General features: G+C 38.1%; 1 protein-coding gene across 6 annotated transcripts in view; it reads left to right on the top strand.

The window, feature by feature from the left end:
• Nucleotides 1–17,760, top strand: part of INPP5B (inositol polyphosphate-5-phosphatase B) — a 79,515-nt gene that overhangs the window by 42,263 nt on the left and 19,492 nt on the right. For all 6 annotated transcript variants that reach the window (XM_007492820.3, XM_007492823.3, XM_007492824.2 and 3 more), the window contains 5 exons: nt 9,083–9,184; nt 9,692–9,806; nt 13,296–13,412; nt 15,608–15,795; nt 17,347–17,458. In XM_007492820.3, coding sequence (XP_007492882.1) covers nt 9,083–9,184; nt 9,692–9,806; nt 13,296–13,412; nt 15,608–15,795; nt 17,347–17,458 — 634 coding nt within the window. The remainder of the gene's footprint in view (nt 1–9,082; nt 9,185–9,691; nt 9,807–13,295; nt 13,413–15,607; nt 15,796–17,346; nt 17,459–17,760) is intronic.

Raw genomic sequence — 17,760 nt, 5'->3', positions numbered from 1 at the left:
GTCATGAAGAGTTAGATGTATAACTGAGGGATAAAAACAATTAAAAAGGCACAGAGTCAAGAAATGAAGTGTTATGTTCAAGGGAAAGCAAGAAGATTGGTATTGTTGCATCATAAATATTTGAACAAGAGTAATATGTAAGAAGACTGGAAGGACAGAAAGGAGACATATTGTGAAGAGCTTTAAAAACCAAACAGAAGTATTTATTTTTTATTCTGAAGGCAATTGGGAACCACTGGAACCTTTTGAATAAAGAGATAACATGGCTAGATCTGCATTTTAGGAAAATTCACTTTGGCATCTCCATGCAGGATGGATCGGAGTGGGAGAGATTTAAGGTGGGGAAGAAGATTAGATTAGATTAGATTAGAAGAAGATTAGAAGATGATAGAAATAGTTCAGTAATCAGATGATAAGGTCCTGGGAAATGATTATGGCTGTGTGAATAGAAAAAAGGAAATATATACAAGAGATGTAGAGGTAAAAATGACAAGATTTGACAACAGATCAGATGTGTGGAATGAGTGAGAAGGGCGAAGAGTTGAGGATGACACATAGGTTGAAGACTTGGTTAACCAGGAAAATGGTGATACCATGGACAGTGATGGGTAAGTTCAAGAAAAGGGAAGCCTCAGAGTAATAGAAATGAATTCTTTTATGGACATGTTGAGTTTGAGATGCCTTAATGACATCCTTTTGAAAGTTATTTGGTAACAAATGGCTGTAGCTCAGGAGGGAAGCTAAGGCTCAATAAATAAATGTGAGAATTTTCTACATAGAGATGATAATTAACACATGGAAGCAGAAAAGTTTACCTATTAGGATAATAGTATATATAGGGAAAAGGGAAGAAAGAGCCTTGGAGTAGCACCATGGCCAGTGACCATGATGAGAATAAAGAATCAAACAAATAGAACAAAGAAGAAAAGGTAATAATGTCCCCAAAAAATAGAGAAAAGAAAGTTTTGGGGAGAAGAAAGTGATCTACATATTGTTGAAGTAGATAACTCTACTGAGGTCCAGAAGATGAGGAATGAGTCAAGGCAATTGGGATTACCAGTAAATTTGGGAAAGGTCATTTAGATTGAATGATGATATCAGAAACCAGACTGCAGAGCGCTGAGAACCGAGACTAAAAAAGAGAAGTGCAGGTGCAAATTGTGTATATGTCTTTCTCAAGAGTTTAGCTATGAAGAAGCTTCTCATATCTCTTATTTTGATCTAGACCTTGTCATAATTTCTTTCTTCTTTTTAAAAATCCTTACTTTCTGTCTTATAATTGATACTAAATATCAGTTCCAAGGCAAAAAAGCAGTAAGGGCTAGGCAAAGGGGATTAAGTGACTTGCTCAGTGTCACACAGCTTGGAAGTTTCTGAGTCATGTTTGAAACCAGGACCTCCCATCTCCAACCCTGGCTGTCTATCCACTGATCCCCTAGCTCTTCCTTTGTCATTACAATTTCAAAGCATTCTATTTCTCTTAATTTTTTTCATTCTCAACTTAAACACTCTGAAAAAAGAGCATTTCCATACACATAGTTGAACACAAAATGATGATTCTAAAATAAAACCATGAATGTCTATTTTGTACAGCTTTTATACTGCTTTAAAATAAAAACAAAATATATAATAAATTCTCTTGGTTGCTTTCAATGTCATCCTGCTTGTCTACCTTCCTTCAGTTCTCTTCTGTGCATTAAAAAATAAACAAAAAAACAACTTTCCCTGACCTTCTCTCTCTCTCTCTCTCATATCAACACTGTTACTTCCCTCTTCTCTACACACTTTACTATGTTCATATGTGTTTTATTTTGCTTTTTTTTTTTTTTGGAGATGATGTCTCCCTATCTTGCCCAGGCTGGAAGTGCATTAATCCCACAACCCCTTGGTTTGAGAGCATAAATGGATCCATTTTCCCAGTCTGGGTCAGTTGACTCCCTCCTTAGGCAGCTTTGTCATCTCCCACTCTTGGGGGCACACCATTTTGGTACCTGATTTAGTGATTTGCTTAGTCTGTAGCTCAGAACTCCAGAGCTCAAGTGATCCACCAGACTACCTTGGGTAGCAAAGACTACAGGTGTGCATCACAGTACCTGACTCTCACTTCATTTTGTCAGTTTGTACTTCCCATGAGTCTCTGAAATTATTTCTTTTGTCATTTCTTACTGTGGAATGATATTCCATGACATGTACTTACCACAATTTATTCAGCTATTCCTCAATTGTCCAAGAGAAAATCTAAGGGTTCAAACTCACCAAGATCTCCAATACCTGCACCACATTAAGATACTATTGGGAAATGTTTAACAAAATAAATAAAAATGCAAGAAAAACAAGATACTGTGCTAATTGGTATTTTTCAAAGTCACTATGAAGGCATCTGGTGGCATAGTGGATAGACTGATGAGGCCTGAAGTTATGAAGACTCATCTTCCTGAGTTCAAATCCAGATTCAGACACTTTGTAATTATATAACTCAGGGCAAGTCACTTAACCCTGTTTGCCTCAGTTTCCTTCTCTGTCAAATAAGCTGGAAAGGGAAATGACAAACCACTCTAGTATCTTTGCCAAGAAAATGGAATGTTGAAAAGTGGAACTGAAAAATGACTGAACAACAACAAAGTCATTATGGCCCCAGGGACCATTTTCTTTTTAACTTTACCTTTTGCCTTAGAATCAATACTGTATTGGTTCCAAGGCAGAAGTGTGGTAAGGGCTAGGCAATGGAGGTTAAGTGACATGCCCAGGGTCACACAGCTAGGAAGTTTCTGAGGGCAGATTTGGGCCTTCCATCTCTAGGTCTGGCTCTCTATCCACTGAGTTACTCAACTGCCCTCTGATTGTTTTCTATTTTAATTTGACACCATTGATCTAAGGCAATCCCTTAGGTTCTACTTTTCTGTTGTTTGTCTCCCTCCTTCCTTTAATTCTTACTTTAAGATCTGGAAGTTTGCTTGTAGCTATTTTCTTCTTGGTATCTACTGTTTCTTTTCTAATACGTTTTTTTTTTATATCTTATGGTTTTTTTACATCACCAAAATTTCCTTTTCTCTTTCCTCTAGTGCCTTTCCTCCTCCCAGAGAACTATCTTGTATAACAAAATATTTTTTAAAAGAAGAGGAAAAAATATCAGCAAAACTAGCCAGTATATCAAAAAAAGCTAAAAATGTGTTTAATATACTACACCTATGGAAATGGTCCTTGGCAAAAGGAGGCATCTACTTTACAATACTGCTGTAAGGAATAAATGAAATCACATACTTAAGATGCTTTATGAAATTTAAAGGGGTGAAGGAGAAGGGAATAAGTATGTCTTGGTACTTACTGTGTGCCAGACACTGTGCTAAGCACCTTACAATTATCTCATTTAATCTTCACAACAATCCTATAAGGTAGGTGCTCGTACTTGCCCCATTTTACAGTTGAGGAAACTGAGCAAACAGAGGTGGTGACTTGTCAAAGGTCACACAGCTCATAAGAGTCTGAGAACAGATTTGAACTCACAAAGATGAGTCTTCCTGACTCCAGGCTCAGTATTCTACCCACTGTATCTCCTAGTTGCCCATTAAGTACATAGTCAGTCCTTAACTGATTAATTGATTAATACCCAATGACAATGAATATTGTCTTCCTGGTTTTGCTTACTCACTTTGCAGCAGTTCCTCTAATTCTCAACATTGGTTTCTTATAGTTCAGTAATATTCTCTTATAGTTGTGTTCCACAATTTATTTAGCTATTCCTTTGGTGATGGCATTCAGTTTCTTTATTTAGTCATAGTGTTTATGTTGTCCTTCTAATTCTGCTTCCTTTGCTTTCTATACTATGGCATATTTTTCTACATTTGTTCATATTTCTAATTTTTCCATTTTTATTGAACCAGTAACATTCTTTTTCATCAATATAATGTCAAGCATTCTTCAGCATAACAACAGTAACTGACGTTTATATAGAGTAGTAATGTTTGCTATGTACTTTAAGTATATTTTCTCATTCTCACTTATGAAATGAAATTCAAACAATAAATTGAGTGCTGGTTATCTAAACTGGGAAGGGACAGAAGCAAGATTTGGGGCTTGCAGACTCTTAACTCCAACAGACTACCCATCATACCATGCTATATTAATCATTGAACATAAATTGTTTTAATTTATTTTTTTTCAAATTAAGGAGGTATGAATATTTTATATTTATTGATAGATCCTTTCCCATTTAGTAATATCCTTACATGAGAGCCATAGCAGCAGGATCACTGGTACAAAGTATAGAGTTGAACGATAATTCCCGAGGACTCATGAGACACACACATAAGGATAGAGAGTTGATGAACTCATTTTCTTTTCTCTTTTTTGTGGACTTGGTTAATGTGGGAAGTTATTTTAGATGGCTATACATATTTAAAATGGGTTTTGTTTTTCTTGTCTTCTCAGTGAGTGGGAGAGAAGGAGAGGAAAATTTAGAACTCATAATAAAATTGAATAAAAAAAACCAACAAAATATGTAGTTGGTTTCTATAAATCTTGATGTATATTTCCTAACTGGCCTCCAAAAAGGTATCACCTATTTTGTCTGGCCAACACTATAATGAAGTTCATTTTTCTCAATGGCCCCATCAACACTGAATTTTAATAGCTTTGATTATTTTTGCCAATTCAGTGAGTCTAACTTTATTCCAAATATGTTTTAGTTTACATTTTTCTCATTGTTAGTAAGTTTGAATAATTTTTTAAGTGATTATAGTTTCTATTTCCTGTTGAAAATTTTCTGCATCCTTTGACAACTTGCTTATTCATTGGGAATAGATATTACTCTTATAAATTTCAATCAATTCCTTATATATTTCATACCAGACTTGAAATAGCATTATTTATGGCAAAAACATTTTGCTAATGTTTTGTAAGGAATTAAAATTAAAGGTTTGACTAAATATATGAAAATTCTAAGATAATACTGTGGTCATCAATTTAAAAATATTATAGCTCGTTATATATAGCAGGGCTCATTAACCTCTCAACCAGAGGACTCAGTGGTGAATTAATAAGGGTTCAAGCCACGGGGTCTCCTCCAAGAAGAGAAGGCCTCTCCGGAACTAATCTCTCCAGAAGCCAGGAAAGGAGGGTCAGCTTCTCACTCACCCAAGCTGAAATTCCAAAGGAGAAGATCCAGGAGCAGTCTTATCAGTAGCAGTTCAAGAGTCAGAGTCCTAGGTCGAAGTCCTAAGTTGTAGTTCCAAGCAACAGTCCCAGTCCAAGATCCTCTAAGCTGAAAATTCAGCCCAAGGCCCCCTTGGACAGGAAGTACTGGGCTTTTATAGTCATTTTTCCAGATCATTTCCAGTCCCTTCTTCCACTTTACAGGAACTAACTGCAGTCCATCAATTTGCTTAGCACTGCACAGAGAGTGGTCATTCCCTTCTGGAGTTGATACCTACTTTAGCAAGTGGCTTGCTGACCTCCCCTACTTAGTGTTAAGTGGGGGTGTTTTCAGTTTTTGTTGATTAATTTAAAAATAGACAAGGGGAGAGTTAATACTATCTTCACAGTTTCCTTTTCATTCTTGTTATGTTGGAAATTTTTTTTCCATGTAAAATCTTCCTTTTTTCCATAATCATATCCATTTATTTTTATAGTTTTTTTAAAAGTTACATTTAATTTTTTTTATTATCAAGATTTGTTTCCTCCCTTCTACTTACCCAGCAGTAAAACCCAGCAGTTATAAAATAAATTAAAACCATTGGAAAATATAAGTAAAACAAAAGAAATTCTCACATTAACCATGTCCAAAAAGTGTGTTTCATATTGGTCCATGTCCTCTGTCATGAGGTAGTAAATATTTTCCCTCTATCCATAGATCTGAAAGGTATTTTCTTTCTTACTCCTCTGATTTGTCTTATGATGTGACCTTTTATATTTAGACCATGAAGGCATTTGGAATTTACCTTGGTATGTGGTATGAGGTGATAATCTAAACCTATTTTTTGCCACACCACTGTCCAGTTTTCTCACCAACTTTTATTAAATAGTGAATCAATATTGGTTCTAAGACAAAAGGTCAAGGGCTAGGCAGTGGGGTTTAAGTGACTTGCCCAGGGTCACACAGCCAGAAATTGTCTGAAGTCATATTTGAACCCAGGACCTACTGTTTCTGGGCTTGGATATCAAATTGTTTTTGATGATTATTGTTTTATAGTATAGTTTGAAATCTAGTACTGGCAGGCCCCTTTCCTTTCCATTTTTTGCAATATTTCCTTTCAGATTCTCGACTGTTCCTCCAGATGAATTTCATTATTATTTTTTCCTAGTTTGATAAAAGTAATCATTTGATAGTTTGATTAGAATGTCAAGGAATAATGTAAGGTAGTGATGTCATTTTTAATATATTGGCTGAACCTATCCTATTTATATTTCCCATAATTTATTCCATTTGATAATTTTTAAATTTTCTCTACAGTTGAGAGAATCTTCATTTCATTATACTTTAAAAGTGATGTATAATGCTTATTTCTAAGATCTAATAGGAATTCACTATCTACAGTATTTATTTATTTTTATTGTTTTTATTATTTTCCCCTATGTCAGTAAACCTATAAATTTTTATCGGACAAAAATTATTGACTTCCTTGAATTCCTTCCCCCAATATTTTATGATTTTGGCTTTTCATGCCCAAAGTAATCTCATCCAAATTTGGTTGTATTTCTGAAATCTCTATTCTGTTTCATTCTTTCAGGGACTGTCATGTAAGCTGGGCTTTGAAAGCTGGGTTATGAGATAAAAATGAGAGGGAGAAGGGCATTCTAGGTATACAGAACAGACATAGCCCAGAGTCAGAAACACAAATGCATTGAATGTGTACTGGGGATGGAGAGTAGTCTTAGTGAGGAGGTGGTCAAATGAATAAGTCTAGAAGACTAGGAGAGAGAGAGAGAGAGAGAGAGAGAGAGAGAGAGAGAGAGAGAGAGAGAGAGAGAGAGAGAGAGAGAACCTGTGCACACTTTATTCTCTGGATAATGAGAAACAACTGAAGTTTTTTTGAGCTGCAAGCATGCTATCAATTCTGGGAATGTAAATTATGATTAATTTTGAAGATCAAACATGAAATCCTTGATTTGGTTTTTAGAACCCTTCACAGCCTGGCCCTTATTCTGTTCAATCTCTCTTCAACATGGATGCACTTTAGGCATTTGAAGACAGTTTTCTCCAACCCTGAGTGCTGTCCTCTTCAGACTAAACATCCCTACTACCTTCAGTGATTCTTATATGATATAGTTTCCAGTTTCCTTTGATGACATTGTAGGGCATGTAGGGTTAAATATCAAATCAGGGATGGTGGGTTTAAAAAGTAATAATAACTAAATATTATATTTTATAAAGTTTTATTATTAACTAAAGCAAAATAACTGCCTGAATTCTGCCTTATTGCAGGTCAAAGAGGGTGTGAGAGGAGCTTACATCAACTTAAATACCAATAATGTGACCTCGACAATGTGGGGATATAGGAGAGATTATAGGGAATTTTGGGAAATACTAACGACTTCTGGGAAATGAAGTCAAAGGTTCAAAAATCTCCATTTATACATAACCCCCCATGATCCTATTGGGAAACCAGTTTCCCCAAAAGGATCATGGAAACATAATCAACTTTAAAATTGCAATAATTTGTGGATAAAAGGGGGGAAAAAGAATAAAACCAATGATTACTAAGTTGACAAAAAGCCAATTTGGGAGCAGTCCCCTTTGGCATAAGAATATACATTCAAAACAAAGGCATTTTAACCCCCCCATAGTTCAATTCACATCCCAAAGTTCACTCTGGATCTTCTGGTACAGCGTGATGTCTCTGCAGGCATTTTCACAGTGCCTTCTAGATTCTGGGAGGTAGTCTCTTGTTCTAAATTAGGCTCAAATTCAAGTCAAAGTTCACAACAATAGCATAGTCCCCCCCAAGGAAAATAATAATACATTCCCCCATGAGGAGGATATAGGGATACATGTAGGAATTACACAGGGATACATGGTTGAGTCATAAGGCATATGAATCAAGTATTAAAAAACATCAAGGAATCAAAGAAATTAAAATAAAAAAAACTTCTGAGTCAGAATAATATATAATATAATAAATAAGGCCAGAATAATAAAAAATATAAAAAGAAAACTTGAAGAAAAAGAAAAAAATTCTGGAAAGAAGGAAAAAAAGAAAAATATCACAACTCACAACGGCTCTTGTAGTGATTCATGTTGGGGGGGGGGGGTAATGTATAAATGGGTTAAGGAATCTCACCCTTCCAGGGGAAAAACAAAATGAAACATGTGGCTTGGAGTGGCAGGTGAGTCTGGTTGTGGACTGTTGGAGGGCTGGAGATTGGGCCGGTACAGCTCAGGCTGAATCAGAAGCAGGTGGAACACAGTGGCTGTGATGGCATGAAAACATGGGTGGGCAGGAGCACGGGCTTGAAAAAATATATCTATTATATCTTAAAAATATTTGAGAATTCTATCTCTTCATGGTCAGCCAAAAATGTGGGTTTTAAAATTAATAATAAATAACTAAGCATTATATTTTATAAAGTTCTATTATTAATAACTAAAGCAAAAGAACCTCCTGAATTCAGCCTGGTCGCAGATCAAAGAGAGCATGGGAGGAGCATACATCCACTAAAATACCAATAATGTGATCTTGCCAACATGAGGACGTAGGAGAGATTTTAGGGAATTTTGGGAAATACTAATGACTTTTGGGGAATGAAATCAAAGTTTCAAAATCTCCATTTATACAGGATGATGGATCCAAAGTAAATTATATGGGGAAAGTCAGGAAAATTTAATTAGGAATCTAATCTCTTGATGTTAATGAAAATGACAGACAACTGCTGTGATCATCCTTGAACTTTCCCTTCCTTTGGTGTCATACTAAAGCAAGAGAATACTCTTTAGGGTGGACCATAATCTGACCACTGTTGTGACACTTCTTGTATTTTAACCCTTTGCTTCAAAGAGAGTGGAGCTATTGAATGGGCAGCAAGGTCATGCCTTCTTTGTTAGTGCTAAAAAAAACTTCAATTTTTCAAATCAATTCACTTTTGTCAGGTTCTTTGTGGGAACATACAATGTGAATGGCCAGTCTCCCAGAGAATGTCTCCGGCCTTGGCTAAGCCTGGATGTTGAGCCTCCAGATGTATATTGTATAGGGTAAGTTGTTTTGTTTTTTTTTTAATCCCAGAAACCCCTCTGAATCTTTACTTTTGGCTGCATGGCATGTATCTGTGAGCTAAGACTTTGGAACTAATAGAGGGAATTTTAAAGCGACTATATCATTAAGAGTTTCTTTTCCATTTCTGGCATTTCTAAGATTGAACTATGCTTGTTTTTTTAATATTAATACTTAATATTTCCTTTAACCAACTGTCAAAATCATTGTTTTCAGAAAGCTTTGTTTATTAATTGTCTAATACTTTGCATGCCAACAACTAATTCTTTCCTAGAGAAGACAAAGAAAGCCACAACAACTGACCTAATAAAATCTTTATTAGGCACTAGGCTAGGTGCTGTGGGAGGGATGAAAAGAAAGAGGTGACATATTCTGAATCTTCCTGTCTAGGTGGGGAGATGAAGCTTATAGAGCTGAAACATTTATAGGGCATGCCTCTTGTTTTATCCTTTTATGTAGTCAGAATTGTTTGATTTAACTTTGGACAGGTTCCAAGAACTCGATCTGAGTAAAGAAGCCTTTTTCTTCAATGATACTCCAAAGGAGGAAGAGTGGTTTAAAGCTGTAACTGAAGGTCTTCATCCAGATGCTAAATATGCAAAAGTAAGATGAGGTCTGGACCAAAGAGTTTTGGCTCCTAAGGCTTTATATTAGCAATCTAGGGAATGATAAGCCATATTTCCTACATTTTATGTGCCCTTTAATTTGACTGATTAACTGTCCTATTCATTTTTGTTCCTGGTTCAGAAGCGGGAGGGCAATGTTTTACCATTAGAGGGAAAATACTTAGGGTTTTGGTTCCAAGGTGGGCCAGTAGCACTAAAGAGCAGAAGCTCATTTGGATTTCATAGAATTCTCAATAATATGGGAAGAAAGATTGATATTAGCAAATCAAAGAAGAGGCTTTCCCCTGTTGTTTTTAGGAAACTTATAAACTATCATCATTTCCATTGTGTAGAAATGATTCTTCTTTCCAAAGACCTAGAAATCTTCAAACCCATCTTTGACTAGACAGCTTTACCTTGGGGGGGGGGGGGAGTCAATTCATCTTGCCCTTAAATTTTATCTCATATGCAGGTGATTTCATAGGTTTGCATACTTCTTCTGCAAATACATATTGCAAATCCTCCTTGGTCTGGCTATAAGCATTTGTTTGGCATTTACTAAGGGCTTCAAGGAGCTCACATCCTAATGGGGGGAGACAGCATGCCAACATCTATGACCAGACAAGATGTATACAGAATAGAGGGAGGTAATCTTATAGGGAAAGCCCTAGAAGTAGGAAAGGAAAAAAGGAGGAGGAGGGACCGGAAAAGGCATCTGGAGGGAAATAAGATTGGAGCTAATTCTTAACTTAAGAGACTGGAGTGAGAAGGAAGAATAGGAGTCAGCCATTGAGAAGGCACAGAGTCAAGAGAGGGAATAGCAAGAAGGAAGATGCTGGATTGCCAAGAAGGTGAAAGGTAGTAAGGTGTGGAGAGACTAGAAATCTAGGAAGGAGTCTAGTTGTAAAGCCAGAGAGAGGCATTTCTGTTTTATCCTGGAGATAATAGGGAACCACTAGAATTTATTGAATAGGGAGGCATTATAGTTAAACCAGCATTTTTAGGAAGATCATTTTGGCATTGAGTGCAAGATGACTGTAATGAAGAGAGATTTGAGGCAGGGAGACAAGTTAGAAAGCTGTTGCAATAGTCCAGACATGAAGTGATGAGAACCTACATCAAATTGGAGTGGAGAGAAGGGCTCATATACAAAAGATATTGTAAAGGCAGAAATGATTAGTTTTGCCAGTATCTTGAATATGTGGAGTGAGTATAAGAGAAGAATCCACTTGTTTGCTTGGATGACTGGGTGGACCATAGTGCTTTCAGTAGTAAGAGTTGGGAAATAGGGAGGCATAGGGGAAAAGATAATGAACTTTCATTTGCACGTGTTGAATTTGAGATACCTATGAGATATTCAATTCAAGATGTCCAAAAGTAAGTTGGTGACACTAGACTGGAGCTCGGAAGAAAGATTAGGGCTAGATTTCTAGATCTGTCATCTGCAAATCTATGATATTTGAACCCATGGAAACTGATGAGATCACCAAGCATGATGGTAGAGAGAAAGAAGAGAGTGAAGCCCAGGATAGAGCCTTGAGGGATGCCAAGAATCTTCCTTTCCTTTCTCTGTTTTGTTAACTCCCTGATATGGTTTCTGACTTCATTATTCCTCTCTCCAATATCTATCTCCAGAGTTATCAGTGACCTCTTAATTGCTGAATCTAATGATATTTTCTTAATCTTAAGCCTTTGACATCAATGATCATCATCTTCTTTTTTTTATATTTCTATATATAATTTTATTTTTTTTCCATTTGAATTAATTTATTTAGTCAATTTAGAATATTATTCCTTGGTTATAATAATCACATTATTTCCCTCCCTCCCCTCCACCCACTTTTCCTGCAACCAACTCACAATTCCACTGGGTTTTACATGTGTCCTTGATCAGAACCTATTTCCAAGTTGTTGTTTACACTAGATGTTCATTTAGAGTCTACATCCCCAGTCACATCCCTTCAACCCATGTATTTAAGCAGTTGTTTTTCTTCAGTGTTTTTACTCCCACTGTGTTTCCTCTGAATGTGGATAGTGGTTTTCCTCATAGGTTCCTCCCAGTTGTTCAGGGTCATTGCATTGCCACTAATGGAGAAGTCCATTACATTCAATTATACCACAGTGTATCAGTCTATGTGTATAATGTTCTCCTGGTTCTGCTCCTCTCACTCTGCATCACTTCCTGGAGGTTGTTCCAGTCTCCATGGAATTCCTCCACTTTATTATTCCTTTGAGCACAATAGTATTCCATCACCAACATACACCACAATTTGTTCAGCCATTCCCCAATTGAAGGGAATCCCCTCATTTTCCAATTTTTTGCCACCACAAAGAGCTCAGCTATGAATATTCTTGTACAAGTCTTTTTCCTTATTATCTCTTTGGGGTACAAACCCAGCAGTGCTATGGCTGTATCAAAGGGCAGACAGTCTTTTAGTGCCCTTTGGGCATAGTTCCAAATTGCCCTCCAGAATGGTTGGATCAATTCATAACTCCACCAGCAATGCATTAATGTCCCAACTTTGCCACATCTCCTCCAGCATTCATTACTTTCCTTTATTGTCATGTTAGCCAATCTGCTAGGTGTGAGGTGGTACCTCAGAGTTGTTTTGATTTGCATTTCTCTGATTATTCATCATCTTCTCCTTGATACTCTCTCTCTAGGCTTTTATGACAATGTTTCTTCTCTGACCTGTTGGACTGTTTCTTCTCAGTCTTCTTTGCTGGATCTTCATCCTGGTCATGCTCAATAACCTTGGGTGTCCTCTTTGATTCCGTGCTGGCCCCCTTTCTTCTCCCAGTATGCTTTTTTCATCTGGCCATCTCATCAGCTCCCATGACTTCAGTTACTGTGCTACTCTAATTTTTCAGTGGAATACAAACCAAGTTCTTCTGATGAGGGTGGGGGATTGTGATGTTCTGGGAGACTTGAGGAAAAATGAAAAGGTTTGGAATATCCATGGCAGTGAGAGGGAGAGCATTTAATATATACATTTAAGGGGCTCCCATGGCCAAGAGTTGTCCTCTGGAAGCTAACCTTGCTGTGCCAAGCTTCTCCAATGCCACTGGTCCTAGGACAGACCAGTCAGGCACTGGTCCCATATGTGGTTAAAGCCTTTCCATCTGGGTGGCTGTGCCAGAACTTTTGCTAATTTGTGATGGTATTGAGTCCATTTGTCAGGTGACTCAGGGGATTGACAGCTAAGCTTAGAGACAGGAGGTCCTAGGTTCAAATCTCACTTCAGACACATCCTAGTTGTGTGACCCTGGGCAAGTCACTTAACCTTCATTGCCTCGCCCTTACTGCTCTTCTGCCTTGGAACCAATCCATAGTATTGATTCTAAAATCAAAGGTAAGGGTTTTAAAAATTAATTAATTAAAAACAACAAAATATTCCAGTGTCACTACCATGCCATCATGAGACTTAGAGAACCACTAAAGTTGATATTCTAACATAAAATTCACAACTGTAACCTTATCTTTCAGGTAAAGCTTGTGCGACTTGTTGGAATAATGCTGCTGCTTTATGTCAAGCAAGAGCATGCCGTGCATATCTCAGAAGTGGAAGCTGAAACAGTGGGGACAGGAATCATGGGCAGGATGGTGAGTGATTCTATGGTACAGATTGTCATGGATTTGACCCTTGCGTTGGCACTGAGTCACTGGGGTCTTACCTCAATTTAAAGTGCTTTCCTAATGTGGCTCATGATACTGTGTATGTCTTTTTCAGTGTGTTTTTTTTTTTCAATTGTGCCTGACTCTGTGACCCTATTTGGGCTTTTCTTGAAAAAGACAGTGGAGTCATTTGCCATTTCCTTCTCCAGCTCATTTTACAAATAAGGAAATGGAGACAAATAGGGTTAAGTGACTTGTTCAGGGTCACACAGCAGCATCAGAGGCGGCCAGATTTGAATCCACAGAGATGAATCTTCTTGACTCAAGGCTCAGCACTCCTACTTCATCACTTAGCTGTCTGTTACAAACATATTGCAGCTTATCCACAACAGAGTAATGGAGTAGAGACATTTGTTGTTCAGTCATCTCAGTCATGTCCAACTCTCATGAGCCCATTTAGGTATTTTTTTTGGCAAAGATACTAGAGTTATTTGCCATTTCTTTCTCCAGCTCATTTTACTGACAAGGAAACAGAAGCCAACAGGGTCAAGAGACTTGCCCGGAGGCATACATAAGTGTTTGAGTCCAGATTTGAACTCAGGTCTTCCTTACTCCAGACCCAAAACTTCATCCACTGTGCTACCTAGCTGCCCTCATAGCACAGAGTTGTATCAGTTAATTTTAGTCTCTAGTAATAAAAGTATTATATTTTATGAGGTTTATTAACGATTATTAGAAATCAAGGATACAAAATAATAAGTCACATGCCTAGGGCATGATTAGCCCATTCACAGCCTACTTACATGTTGTAATCTCTGAGTAGAGGAAGAGAGCTCTTGAGAGGCAGAGAGCCCTTTAAATAATAAATTGTGATCTCATCCAGGTGGAGACTCAGGTGAGATTATAGGGAATTCTGGGAAGTACCAAGGACTTCTGGGGATTGAAGTCTGGGGTTCAAATCTCTGATTTTATAGAGTTGACTTACCTTTTACCCAGTATTTCCAACTGTGTAGCTTAGAACAGCATGATTTTTTGGTCTGACACATCATTCTGCTCATCCATGTTGAGTTTGCAGTTCTCTTAAAGCTCTTAGGTGTTTTAAATTAAAGGTAGGGCTTTTTAGTTATCCCCATTGAGACTTATTTGGAGTCAACAATTAACAAACATTTATCAAGCACCTGATATTTCCAGGTGCTGTGCTGTACACTGAGGATACAAAGCCAAAAACAAAACAGCCTTTGCCCTGAAGGAGCTTCCATTCTCATAGGGGAGGCAACACTTATGTGTTACATATATAGAAAACACACAGAAGTTAACTTGGATGGGAAGACATTAGTGACTTAGGGCACTAGGAAAAGCCTCTTGTAGATCAGCACTTGAGCTGAGACTTATAGAAAATTAGGGACTCTAAAATGTGGAGATAGGGAAGGAGAGCATTCCAGGCAGGTCTGTGGTGCAAGGATTTAAAAATTACTTATGTGTCACAGACCCCTCTGCCAGTCTGGTGAAGCCTTTGAACTCTTTTCCAGTCATGTTTTGAAATGCATAGAATAAAACACGTAGGATTACAAAGTACAATATTATATAATCAAATAATAAATAAATATAATCAAATGTCAAGTTCACAGATCTCAGGTTAAGAATCCCTGGTCTAGCAGAAAGGTAGTATTAGAGACTGGAGTCATAATCCTCATTCTCTCACTGGTTGGGTGACTATGTCAACTTGGTCAAGTCTAGATATCCTCCTGTGTAAAATGTGACTAAAATACTTGCCCTACCTGTAATGAGGGCAGCTAAATGACACAATGGAAAGAGTACCCTTCTGGGAGTCAGGAAGACTCATCTTATTGAATTTAAATCTGCTCTCAGATACTAGCTGGATGATCCTGGGAAAGTCATGTAACTCTGCCTCAGTTTCCTCATCTGTAAAATGTCTAGAGAAGGAAATGGCAAACTACTCTCATATCTTTGCCAAGATAACTCTAAATGAAGTCACAGAGAGTTGGATACAATTGAAACAACTGTACAACAATAAGCCTTAATAGAATTGTTTTGATCATCAAATTAGATAATATCTGTGGGAACTCTTTGAGAAGTATAAAACACTATTCAAAAGTGCAGTATTTTGAATACTAATATAATCAATTGTGATTTAGATAGTATTTTTTTGGTCTCTTTTATAGGGTAATAAAGGAGGAGTTGCAATCCGGTTCCGGTTTCATAATACAAGCATCTGTATAGTGAATTCCCACCTGGCAGCCCACACTGAAGAGTATGAACGGAGGAACCAAGACTACAAAGACATTTGTTCCCGAATGCAGTTCTGCCAGGTTGACCCAAATCTTCCACCCCTCACCATCAGCAAGCATGAGTGAGTGGCTAATTTTGCCCCGTCTACTGCATCACAATTGTCCCTTCTCACTTTGGGGCTCTTGAAATAGGTGGGAATAGTTATGTAATCAGCTTACACACATCATGTATGAAGTCTGTTGTAAACGTGTCAATCCTGGATTTATTTCCCCTCACTATCCTAGCAAACTTTGGACATCTTGGACTCTTCATTATTCGGTGTGTCTCTAGGAAGTACAGATTTCTATCAATATCGACCCTCTTCAGCAAAACATCATTGAGAGAGTTAATCCGATAACCCGCAGCAAATCCTAAGGTTGCTCCCAAACCCAGTTTTAAAAGCATCTTGTTTTGAATTATCTGTGTCCTTCTTTTCCTCCCTCCCCTATTAGAACTGATCACTGAGAGCATTCTCTTCTTCTCCGTTTATCTTGGTGGTCAGCTTCAGCTGCTCAGATCCTTCGGGCTTAAGAATGTCCCTGTGATCCTTCTCCTTTCCCTCCAACCCAATTTCCTTCTTTTCTATTTTTTTTTAACGTACTCTGTTTCTTTTTAAAACACCTTTTATTACATGACAGCTCCCATTAGATTGGTAGGCATATATGGGAAGGAGGCAGGCTGGTGGAATGTTGGTGATGGCCACTAGGGGGTGCGCTGAACCTCGAATCTGCTCCTGCTTGTGTGTGTGTTTCAATTGGTACTTGGGGGGGGGGGGGTTGGGAAACTGACAGCCTGGCTTTCATTCTCTAGGGAACCTGGCCAGGAGTGTGTCTTACCAGCCAGCCGTGTTCTTCCTTCTTGTCGAAAAGGCAGAGTCCCAGTTTTGAAGATGCAGCTTGAGTGTTAGTTTGGCTGATTTTACCTTGTGGATGTTTTAATCTAATTTGTGTGTGTGTGTGTGTGTGCTGCCGTGCTAAATTGCCTAGTGATGTGGTAGTAGTTGGCTTTTCATAGAGCAGCCTTGGTGTTTACAGGGTGTGTGGTATCATCTGGAGTTTTCCGATTCCTTCATACCCAAATGATGTTTGTCATCAAACACTAACATTCCTCCCAGAGGAGTGCAGTCATTGCCAAATGAGCAATGCTTGTGTTTTCTGGGAGCTGAGCCCTGAGAAACCAAGGTTTTCAGAGCCTTTGGTGAACCAGAATATGTGCTGCTATTTGGAATCCCCTGGAGAGCTGCACAAACTTTTATTTAAAGGGACCTTCTAAGCTCTCTCCTGGGAATGAGATGCATGATCTTACTCTTTAGGCTTGTCGTGTTGAGTCCAAGCATGACAAGAAGTGGGCAAAGAACTGAAATAAGACTCAGATAACTCAAAAATAAGACTCAAAACACCCAAATAATCCTGTGGGGGAATGGGGAGATAGGTGAGGAGGAAGCTGTTTCATTCTGAACTCAGAATTGGGATAGTTGAGCAAAATGTGAAGACACATGGCAAAGATGTTTTATGGCTAGCTGAATTGCTTTCCCAGCTAGCTTCTCTGAGTCTCAGTCATCTCAGGGTCTTCTGAGGAGAGTGCCCTAGTGCTTGCCTAAAAACCCTGTCACCCTTGTGCTCTGTCCTCACAGTGTGATCCTATGGCTGGGGGACCTCAACTACAGGATAGAAGAGTTGGATGTGGAAAAAGTGAAAAAACTCATCGAGGAGAAGGCATTTCAAACCCTGTACACACACGATCAGGTACAGAGAGCCATCAGTAGCCTGGGTAGGCATCCCATTTCCTTCCTGCCAGAATATGGGCAGCGATGCACTTGGGCTCTCAGGTCATCTGAGGAGAAATTCTGGGTCTCTGAAGTCAGGACTCTCAAATCTACTGCTTGGGAAATTTTCCCCACCAAATTGATTTCTCTATTGTCTCTATTCTTCATGTGCAGCTGACACTTCTCTTTTCAGTTTTTCCCAAAATTCTTGGTGTTTCTGTTGCCTCTTCTCTCATTGCTTCATTGGGGACCAAGACTTTCTTAGGAGGAAAGGTGCTTGTT

Source organism: Monodelphis domestica, chromosome 4, assembly GCF_027887165.1.
Source record: "Monodelphis domestica isolate mMonDom1 chromosome 4, mMonDom1.pri, whole genome shotgun sequence".
Classification (NCBI taxonomy): Eukaryota; Metazoa; Chordata; class Mammalia; order Didelphimorphia; family Didelphidae; genus Monodelphis; species Monodelphis domestica.
The sequence above is the reverse complement of the archived record's forward strand: the minus strand, read 5'-3'. Positions and strand labels throughout refer to the sequence as shown.